We start from the raw sequence: 10533 nt of genomic DNA, 5'->3' as shown, positions 1-10533 counted from the left end.
TGTATGCGTACATCGCAGAGCTCCACAGCTATAAAACTCACAGTAATGTGCAGTGTCTCCAAGTATAGCACAGAGCTCCACAGGTATAAACCCACAGTAATGTGCTGTGTCTACATACATCCCAGAGCTCCACAGTTATAAAACTCACAGTAATGTGAAGTGTGTATATCACAGAGCTCCACAGCTATAAAACTCACAGTAATGTGCAGTGTCTCCACATATATCACAGAGCTCCATAGGTATAAACTCACAGTAATGTGGAGTGTGTATGCATACATCACAGAGCTCCACAGCTATAAAACTCACAGTAATGCACAGTGTGTATGTGTACATCACAGAGCTCCACAGCTATAAAACTCACAGTAATGTACAGTGTGTATATCACAGAGCTCCACAGCTATATAACTCACAGTAATATGCAGTGTCTCCAAGTATAGCACAGAGCTCCACAGGTATAAACACACAATAATGTGCAGTGTGTCTACGTATATAACAGAGCTCAACAGGTATAAACTCACAGTAATGTGCTGTGTCTTTACGAATATCACAGAGCTCCACAGCTATAAAACTCACAGTAATGTTGAAGATGACACTTAATGGTTAATAATAAATAACTCCTCCCTGATCAGGAACCAGAGTTATTATAGGTGTGCTAGCAGGTAGCTCACCCTGTTCAGACACCCAGATCTCAGGAGTTTGCAAGCTGTACAGCTGATAGGTCACCATGCCTAGCTATATGGATAGAGTGAACGGTATGGACCCCCATTCTTTAGGAGGGGGCCCTATTGGGAGGTTTAGTAGCAGAGCTGCTAGAGCCACCTTGATTTCCAGGCCATTAGTATGTTCTGTGTTGCTGCAGGAGATAAATTAACTACAGTATTTCCATTAGGGATCCTCCTAAGTTTAATAATTAAATTTTAGTAGCATCTGAATGCTCCACACTGCAAGACAACCCTAACCGGTTATACCAGCATGAATAGATATGTCCACGGATACAAGATGGGTCTGACCACTCTCACCATCAGGATAGGACTATGTATTAGGGGGTGGTACCCCTGTATTAAGAACACTCAGTCATGTGTCTGTGCATTAGGGGGTGGTATCCCTGTATGTGGGGTGATGTGTCTGCTTAGGGGGTGCTATCCCTGTATGTGGGGTGATGTGTCTGCGTGTTAGGGGGTGCTATCCCTGTATGTGGGGTGATGGGAGGTGGTCTCTCTGTGTATTGGGAGCACTCCCTGGATTGATGGAGGAGTGGTGAAGATAAAGGGGGAGGGAGGATGATGATGCTGATGATGGAGGGAGGGGGACGAAGGCTGGGATAGGGGGGCTGTAGGGAAGGACTCGGTGACCCCTGGCTCTCTGCGGTTTGGGGACAAGGAGCTGTCACGTGGCTGTCCCTCTCCTCCCTGCGGTGAGTGTCTCCCTCCTCTCTGGCTGTCTCTCTGCAGGCCCAGCTCTCCCTGACTGTCTCATTCCTTCCCCTGGCATTGTGTGGCTGTCAGTCTGTCTCTGGCAGCTGTCTAATTCCCTGCATGTCTCCATCTTTCTAAATTGCAGGATGTCTCTCATTCTGGGCGTCTGTCTCTCCATAAATCAATGTATTATGCCGTCTCCTGATTCAGGGTGTGTCTAGCTCCCTGCATTAGGCTGTCTCTTGAAAACAGTGTCACCCTATGGATAAAAATGTCTCCCATATTAGGGGGGTCTATGTTGGTGTGTATTAAGCGATCTCTGGTGTCTGCTCGAGGAGGGGGGGTCTCTGTGAGGAGGGGGGGTCTCTGGGGGGGGGGAGGGGGGGACCCTGTCAGCTCTGGGTGGGGGGGGGGGCTCTGTTGGGGTGGCTGTCAGCTCTGGGGGGGGGCTCTGTTGGGGTGGCTGTCAGCTCTGTGGGGGGGGGGGCTCTGTTGGGGTGGCTGTCAGCTCTGTGGGGGGGGGGGGGCTCTGTTGGGGTGGCTGTCAGCTCTGTGTGGGGGGGGCTCTGTTGGGGTGGCTGTCAGCTCTGTGTGGGGGGGGGCTCTGTTGGGGTGGCTGTCAGCTCTGTGGGGGGGGGCTCTGTTGGGGTGGCTGTCAGCTCTGTGTGGGGGGGGGCTCTGTTGGGGTGGCTGTCAGCTCTGTGGGGGGGGGCTCTGTTGGGGTGGCTGTCAGCTCTGGGGGGGGGGGGCTCTGTTGGGGTGGCTGTCAGCTCTGTGGGGGGGGGCTCTGTTGGGGTGGCTGTCAGCTCTGTGGGGGGGGGGCTCTGTTGGGGTGGCTGTCAGCTCTGTGGGGGGGGGCTCTGTTGGGGTGGCTGTCAGCTCTGTGGGGGGGGGGCTCTGTTGGGGTGGCTGTCAGCTCTGTGGGGGGGGGGCTCTGTTGGGGTGGCTGTCAGCTCTGTGGGGGGGGGGGCTCTGTTGGGGTGGCTGTCAGCTCTGTGGGGGGGAGCTCTGTTGGGGTGGCTGTCAGCTCTGTGGGGGGGGGGCTCTGTTGGGGTGGCTGTCAGCTCTGTGGGGGGGGGGCTCTGTTGGGGTGGCTGTCAGCTCTGTGGGGGGGGGGCTCTGTTGGGGTGGCTGTCAGCTCTGTGGGGGGGGGCTCTGTTGGGGTGGCTGTCAGCTCTGTGGGGGGGGCTCTGTTGGGGTGGCTGTCAGCTCTGTGGGGGGGGGCTCTGTTGGGGTGGCTGTCAGCTCTGTGGGGGGGGGGGCTCTGTTGGGGTGGCTGTCAGCTCTGTGGGGGGGGGGGCTCTGTTGGGGTGGCTGTCAGCTCTGTGGGGGGGGGGCTCTGTTGGGGTGGCTGTCAGCTCTGTGGGGGGGGGCTCTGTTGGGGTGGCTGTCAGCTCTGTTGGGGTGGCTGTCAGCTCTGTGGGGGGGGGCTCTGTTGGGGTGGCTGTCAGCTCTGTGGGGGGGGGGCTCTGTTGGGGTGGCTGTCAGCTCTGTGGGGGGGGCTCTGTTGGGGTGTATGTTCAGTGAGTGTCTCTGTGTGATGTGTCTCTTGGCTCTGGTGGTGTCTCTCAAATTGTCTTTGTGGGGGAGGATAAACCTGTGGGGGGGGGGAGTCTGTCTGGGGGTCTGTTTACAGTTGTGGATGTTAGGGGGTCTGTCAGCGGTGAGGTGGTCTGTGATGAAGGGGTCTGTTTAAGACGGGGGTCTGTCTGTGATGGGTGGGGGAGTCTGGGGGTCTGTTTCCAGTGGAGAGAAGGTGTCTGCTAGGGGTCTGTTTACAGTTGGGGGGGGGGGGGGTCTGTCTGCGTGGGGGTGGTCTGTGATGGGGGTCTTTGTCAGGGGGTCTGTTTGCAGAAGGGGGGGGGGGGGGAGTTGCCATGAATGTCTGTCATGGGGCTCTATTTGAAGTGGGGAGTCTGTCAGGATGTGTTTTTTTGTTTTTGCATAAGAGGGTATTTTTAAGAAGAAATGTGTTTGAGTTGGGAAGAGACACCATATATTAGCTGTCTTATTGTCTTTCAATAGACTGTCGTGGAGTATATTGGCAGTGGCACCAAGACACCCAGAGGCATCTTCCCACATTCACATCTGCAGTCACTTTGTAGGACAGTCTTCTGTCTGTTTAAAAGTCTACTTTTATTGATTAATCAAAATGTCCATATGTGACCTTTAACCCCATTCAATAATGCATTGATCACAAGCATTTAGTGTTAATGGATCTAAGAGCCCTGTAACCCCTTGCATGCTGCAGAGCAGCCCCATTAATCCCAGGGACACCACTTCCTGTAATGTCAATCCAGAAAACTCCTTTACAGGATCCAGAACAATGTGCAGCATTACTGATAGGCCTACTCCTTCCCCGCAGGTCTCACAGTGCCACATGGATACCATTCATGGCAATGTGTGCGTAGACTGGTTCTTGTTGAAAGTGTGTGTGTACTATTTAAAAAATAATTAATAAATAGGTTTTTGGGTGTTAAAACTACAGAGAGCCTTTCTTCTCAGGATTTTAGGATTCAGTTTACTTATCCATTATGTTTAACAAATGTATCTGGAAGTATTATTATTATTGGCATTTATATAGTGCCAATGTATTTCTCGGTGCTTTACAATTCTAGAATGGGGATAACTGGCATGCAGAATAAGAGGTGACTAAGCCTGTACGTTTGTTTGAACAGGGACTTAGTTTGTTCTCTTGCCAATATGTAGATTAAAGGGTTGCTCAAAGCATAATAACTGCTCCCGCCTGCTGTAGTGGTTATGATATCACCCGGTCCTCTTGTAATGGGGAAACTCATTTAGCATTGGTGTCCCCCCCTCCCCCCCATACCAGGGTCCCTACTGAGATCTGATGATCTAGTGAAGCTAGACACCACCGCACTCTCCATTCACTGGTCGAGTGTCAGCTGTCCACTCACAGCCAATGACCGATATCATGTGCAGCTAAAATTTCACAGAATTGGCATTAGCCAGCCCAGAACTCTTGTTCCGGGCTACGTCATGACAACCCAGCGACGCTGCCGGTGGGGTTAAACTTTCAAGTGAAACACTGCACATAGACTCCAGGGACCTTGACCATGTTAAACCACTAAAAAGCAGTCTAATGGAGAAGGGAAGGGAGTTCCACAGCAACAGTGCAGCCCTACAGAAGTCTTGATGGCGAGCATCAGAGGTGGGAGTACGGACAGCGGATAGACGTAGGTCTTCGGCAGAGCGTAAGGGCCTAGACGGGACATACTTGTGTATTAGGGAGGATGGGTAGGTTGGAGCAGCATTTTGAAACGATTTGTTAGTAAGTACCAGAATCTTAAATTGAGCCCTATATATTACGGGAAGCCAAATGCCAGTTCTGTGTTGTCTTACTCTATATCGTGTCCTCTTTCTTGTAGCTCTATGGCACGTATACACACAGCTGCATCTTGTTCTATGTAAATATTCTGAAAATACATTTTCTCTTCCCAGGAAGTGAATGCAGGAAACAAACCAGAGTTCTGGAGAAGAGGAGATTTAACAGAGGGGGAGAGGGATTCAGTAGCAAGCAGGTAGAAAGGATTGTTCTCTCAGTAGCACCTGTGTGAGTTTAGCATTTTCTTTCTCACCCCTTCTTGGGGCATTAGCAATGACTGGGCGCTACACCCATGCCGTGGTCAGGGGTGTGCCCTCCTCCCTGGCACAGGAGGCGGATGGGAAGATCGAACTGGCAAGAGCACAAAGGGAGAGTGGTGTGTACTGTGGCATTCTGAGGCAGAAGCTGGGCTTGCAGGTAGTGGAGCTTCCCCCTAATGAGGACCTGCCAAGGGGGCAACTGACTGGTGACACGGCGGTAGTGATTGCGGATACAGCACTCATCACTCGGCCATGGATACCAGCTAGAAGGAAAGAGGTGATCCCATGCTTTCTCTTGCATTCCCTGCATATGGGTTACATCCATAATCTGCCATCTGTGCGTGGAAAAAGATTAAATAACAGCATCTGTATGTTTCTCTTCTCTGTCAGACTGAAGGCTTGCAGAAGCTGTTCGAAGAATTGAAATTCCGGGTTTTTGAAATCACAGATGAGAACGCCACAATAGATGCCAGTGATATTCTTTTCACAGGTAAGTGCCAGTCTAGGCCTGGTCCAGACACATCTAGCGGTAGTGCCAGAGACATTGGGTTCTCCTGTGTTTTCCCCCCAAGGAGTTATATAGAGGTACTGTTGGAACTGCCAAGGCTAGCTGTACGTTATTTTTCTTTGTTGATCTTTGTGCCGTACCTGGAGTCTCCTGGATTTATCTTTTTATGTGAACTGCAAACCCTAGCTGGGCTGGTCTTTTCTGAATATTCGGGTTCACCTCCCTAGATTCCTTTCCAATAGGTGCTTGTCCCTGTCTGTAACTGTGCCAATCCTACCTTGCAGTACCAGGCTCTGTAAACATGTCTCACTGGTTGTTTTTTCTTATGGTCCATTCCTAAAATTACTGACTGCATCTTGTATGACCGTCTGAGGTTGAACTTGGCTTTAGTTCTTGTACTGAAGGTAGCGTCATCTCCTTTTATTTTGCAGGGACGGAGATATTTGTGGGTTTATCTAAATGGACCAATCTCAGAGGAGCAGAAATGGTGGCGAAAACCTATCAGGTATTAGATCTGTTAATTCGGTGTTCCGATCATGCTAGCGACCCACAATGCTCTGCTTCTTAATCCCACCCCCAAAAATGCTCTGTCTGGAGGTCTCTGCTCTGAGCTCACACCTGTCTTATCTTCATTTTGCCTTGAATTGTCTGTGTTCCCTCTGCTTTGCCTTTCCTTATAGGATTATGCCGTCTCTACTGTCCCAGTTCCGGATGATTTGCATCTTAAAAGTTTCTGCAGTATGGGGGGCCCGGACACCTTAGTCATAGGAAGCAGTGACACTGCAAAGAAAGCACTCAAGGTAAGACCTTTGTTTGAGAAGGTTCCATAATACCTGTTCCACATGCCACTTTAGGGCAAATGCTTATATTTGTAAGAGAGGTTTCCTTTAACTTTTAATAAACAGCAAGTGCTGTGTCAAAGGGGGGGGGAGGGGGGGAGGAGAATCATCTTGCCTTTGTTTCAGAGTGGTGTTTAATTGTGTTTTCTAAAACCTGCTGTCTGTCTTCGTCAGGTGATGGAGCAGCTGACAGATCATCATTACGAGACCCTCACTGTACCGGACGATCCTGCCGCTAACTGCATTTACGCTCGAGTGGGCACCAAAACGAATGTGCTAATCCATCGCAGTGCTGACGAGTACCCAAACAGCGTCCAGGTACCGAGCATAACATACTCCTCAAAAAAGTGCTAATTATCAATATGTAGCTATTGTGCAGTATTGGGTAACTTTGTCAAATCAAAGCTTTATAACCCTGCATTGATAGTCTTATTGGTGCTGTGACAGAGGAGAGATCTGCAGCTCATCAGAGGAGTACACCCACATACAATAACTCCAGCATAATTGTATTATCTTAAGGGCCAAGCACATCAGTATCCAATATAAATGAGCAACGTTTCTGTCCCAATGCCTTCCTCAGTTTGAGGAAGATCTTATGATTGGGGAGAAAAACATGGTAAATTTGTACCATTTACCTTAACAGCTACAATAAGCTGTAATAACACACTCTGCTGTAGTGCTTATGGTGCTTAGTGTCCCTTTAAATGTATAGGTTGTCCGACTAAAACTAGCAGTCAGAGTTGAGTGCACATTGAAACATTCCCGCAATGTGTAGCTTTGCTGTATGTTTTCCGCTGGGCGTTGTAGGATTGTTCTAAATGAATGCAGATCTCCTTCAGTAACTATTAGTAGTTTAGGCCTGTGCTGATGGCATAGCAGCCAAAGCTTACATAATGTTTGTATATACAGGTGATACTCTAAAAATTAGAATATCGTGCAAAAGTTCATTTACTTCAGTAATGCAACGTAAAAGGGGAAACTATTATTATATGAGATAGACGCATTACATGCAAAGCAAGATAGCTCAAGCCGTGATTTGTCATAAGTGCGATGATTATGGCTTACAGCTCATGAAAACCCCAAATCCACAATCTCGGTAAATTAGAATATTGTGAAAAGGTGCAATATTCTAGGCTCAGTGTCCCACTATAATCAGCTAAGTAAGCCATAACACCTGCAAAGGGTTTTTGAGCCTTTAAATGGTCTCTCAGTCTGGTTCAGTAGAAATTACAATCATGGGGAAGACTGCTGACCTGACAGTTGTGCAGAAAACCATAATTGACACCGTCCATAAGGAGGGAAAGCCTCAAAAGGTAATTGCGAAGGAAGTTGGATGTTCCCAAAGTGCTGTATCAAAGCACATTAATAGAAAGTTATGGGGAAGGGAAAAGTGTGGAAGAAAAAGGTGCACAAGCAGCAGGGATGACTGCAGTCTGGAGAGGATTGTCAGGAAAAGGCCATTCAAATGTGTTGGGGACTTTCACAAGGAGTGGACTGAGGCTGGAGTCAGTGCATCAAGAGCCACCACACACAGACGGATCCTGGTCACTGGCTTCAGATGTCGTATTCCTCTTGTCAAGCTGCTCCTGAATAACAAACCACGTCAGAAGCGTCTTACCTGGGCTAAAGATAAACAGACCTGGTCTGTTGCTCAGTGGTCCACAGTCCTCTTTTCTGATGAGAGCAACTTTTGCATCTCATTTGGAAACAAAGGACCTAGAATCTGGAGGAAGAATGGAGAGGCACACACTGCAAGATGCTTGAAGTCAGTGTGAAGATCCCACAGTCTGTTTATTTGGGGAGCCATATCATCTGCTGGTGTTGGTCCACTGTGCTTTATTAAGTCCAGGGTCAACGCAGCCGTCTACCAGGAGATTTTAGAGCACTTCATGCTTCCTTCCGCAGACTAGCTTTATGGGGATGCTGACTTTGTTTTCCAGCAGGACTTGGCACCTGCCCACACTGCCAAAAGCACCAAAGCCTGGTTCAATGACCGTGGGATTACTGTGCTTGATTGGCCAGCAAACTTGCCTGACCTGAACCCCATAGAGAATCTATTGGGCTTTGCCAAGAGAACTGTACTCTGTACTCAAGCACCCAGGCTCCTTCGGCACTGCCAGCCTCTCTGCCTCTGGCAGTATCCTCTCTCCATTGACAAATCCAATGCTTCTCTGAGAAGCATTGGAACTGATGCACATATGCAGCAATTGCCAAGTGTGCATCCAGATGCGTCTCATAAGAAATGAATAAACTGGAATCGTTCTCAAACTATATATTCTTCTGGCTAATTTAAGCCTTTAACCCCTTAAGGAAGGACACATGGCATGTGTGACATGTCATGATTCCCTTTTATTCCAGAAGTTGGGTCCTTAAGGGGTTAAATTACCGTTCACTTTTAGTTACTAATGCCATTAACACACTTTAGGATTAACTTGCTAAGTAGTAATTTGTGGAAAACGTTGCTGTATAATTCAAGGTAAAATAGTTGCAAGTTGATTATAGGTATCTGTCCAAATTGCTAAATTTTGCAGTTCTGTATATTCCCTCTTCCTTGTGGGATGGCATGAAGTAGCTTACAATGGTAATGGTGTTTATTCAATACAGTGAATTGTAGGGAATACAGCTTGTGACAAATCTATGCAGGAGAACATGTCCATTTGCTCTAATTTACCTTAATCTGCCTCTATCATAGGTCTTCCAGAAGCTCACAGATTACACCCTGGTCCCTGCTTCCTGTTCAGAGGTGTCCAAGATTGGGGGCTGTCTGACGGCCTGCTCTATACTAATAAGCCGCAAGGTGGAGATATAAACTCAACATATCGGCCGGGCCAAGGGAGACCTGCATAGATGGACAGCTTTCCTCCGTGTGAGTGTGTATGTACACTCACTCCCTCTCAATGTGCATAAATAGAGTTCAAACTTTAGATATATTAAGTGCATTAAACGGAGATAAATGCGTTCTTTTTATACCGTACGTGCGTGTACATACACATCACACACAATGTGCTTATTAAGTGCACAGATTTCTACAGTGAACGCTGCCTGTAGAGTTCAGTATTTTCTGGCTATAGTTACTTTTTATTTTCTCTCCCCCCCCCCCCCTTAATTAAAAAGTTGTGGATGTTCTTTGTTTTGAAAAATCTTGAATTGTTTTTGCACAACCCCAGTCTCTTCCAACAGCCTGGAGTTTTGGCTGTTCTGAGTGCTTAGGAGTGATCAGTTACCCCCTCCAGCTGGTGCCATTTCTGATAAGTGATGCCCCGCTTATTTGAGCTGTGATCGATTTACCAGAATATAAACAAATTCCTCTTATCTCTGCCGTAGGATCAGCGTCCCCGTTTACAACATTTTGATGTCGTTTCCAGTATATCCCCTAAAAACCACCAGTCACTTTTAACAGTCCTTTTTATTACATTTCGGTTAAAACTTTCTTTTCCACTCATAAACACTCAGCCTCTTGCACTGTGGTCAGTTAATGGGAGCACATTTAACAGTGCTTAATTTCAAAGTCTTTTTGGTGCTAAAATGTTAAAGCCCCTTTAACGCATCATATCATACAGACTCCATTATGCCCCAACTCTGTTATTTTTACACAGAGCTGAGCTTCCACTGTTCAATATTTTTAGGTTTCATTAGACTTTGCCATTTCCTCAGAATCCGCTCCTCGATCTTGGAATTCTGTCTGATCTTCTTTTTAATGTTTTGTAATTACTCCACCTTAAATATTTCCATTATCTCAATTAGAATTTGGGGGGTATGTATTTATCACAATCAGTATTAATGCATCTACTATAGTGTGGTTTTTCTTGTGCCAACAAAGTGATATTTCACCAAATAAGACCTATCTGTGCCTGCACCTTTTTTTCTTTCCACATTTCGGTGGTTTTCGTTCAGATTGTGGCTTTGTCTTTGTATATGAAATGCAGAACGGCTTCACAACATGATTCACAGTCACAGCTGAAAGCCTTTTCCTGAGAGATGCAGATTGCTTCATACACAAGAAAATGACGCGTGCACAATGGTAGGGATTTCCAGAGAGATTCCCCCCCTACTTTTATACCTCCACTCTTTCAGTCCCCCATCTATAATATACTGGAAACAGAACGATTGTGTTTTTATATTCCTCTGCGTTTATAATTAAAGAGCTTCAAGAACAAATATTTGT

At 47.4% G+C, this 10533-nt stretch overlaps 1 protein-coding gene across 3 annotated transcripts; it reads left to right on the top strand.

Moving 5' to 3' along the window:
* The first annotated feature begins 707 nt into the window (after positions 1-707).
* DDAH2 (DDAH family member 2, ADMA-independent) lies at positions 708-10528 on the top strand. Of its 3 annotated transcripts, none has more exons than XM_063431393.1 (7): positions 708-752; positions 5033-5298; positions 5412-5511; positions 5961-6034; positions 6210-6329; positions 6543-6686; positions 9061-10528. In XM_063431393.1, the coding sequence occupies exons 1-7, from the start codon at positions 725-727 to the stop codon at positions 9175-9177; spliced, it is 849 nt and encodes a 282-aa protein (XP_063287463.1). In that variant the 5' UTR covers positions 708-724; the 3' UTR covers positions 9178-10528. The 3 variants fall into 3 exon arrangements, with proteins under 3 accessions (XP_063287463.1, XP_063287465.1, XP_063287464.1); XM_063431395.1 differs by lacking the exon at positions 708-752 and adding an exon at positions 1294-1414; XM_063431394.1 differs by lacking the exon at positions 708-752 and adding an exon at positions 1295-1414 and having other exon boundaries at positions 4878-5298.
* The last annotated feature ends 5 nt before the right edge of the window (positions 10529-10533 follow it).

This window comes from Pelobates fuscus, chromosome 9 (genome assembly GCF_036172605.1).
Source record: "Pelobates fuscus isolate aPelFus1 chromosome 9, aPelFus1.pri, whole genome shotgun sequence".
Taxonomy (NCBI): Eukaryota; Metazoa; Chordata; class Amphibia; order Anura; family Pelobatidae; genus Pelobates; species Pelobates fuscus.
Note: the sequence above shows the minus strand (reverse complement) of the source record. Positions and strands in the feature narration are given on the sequence as shown.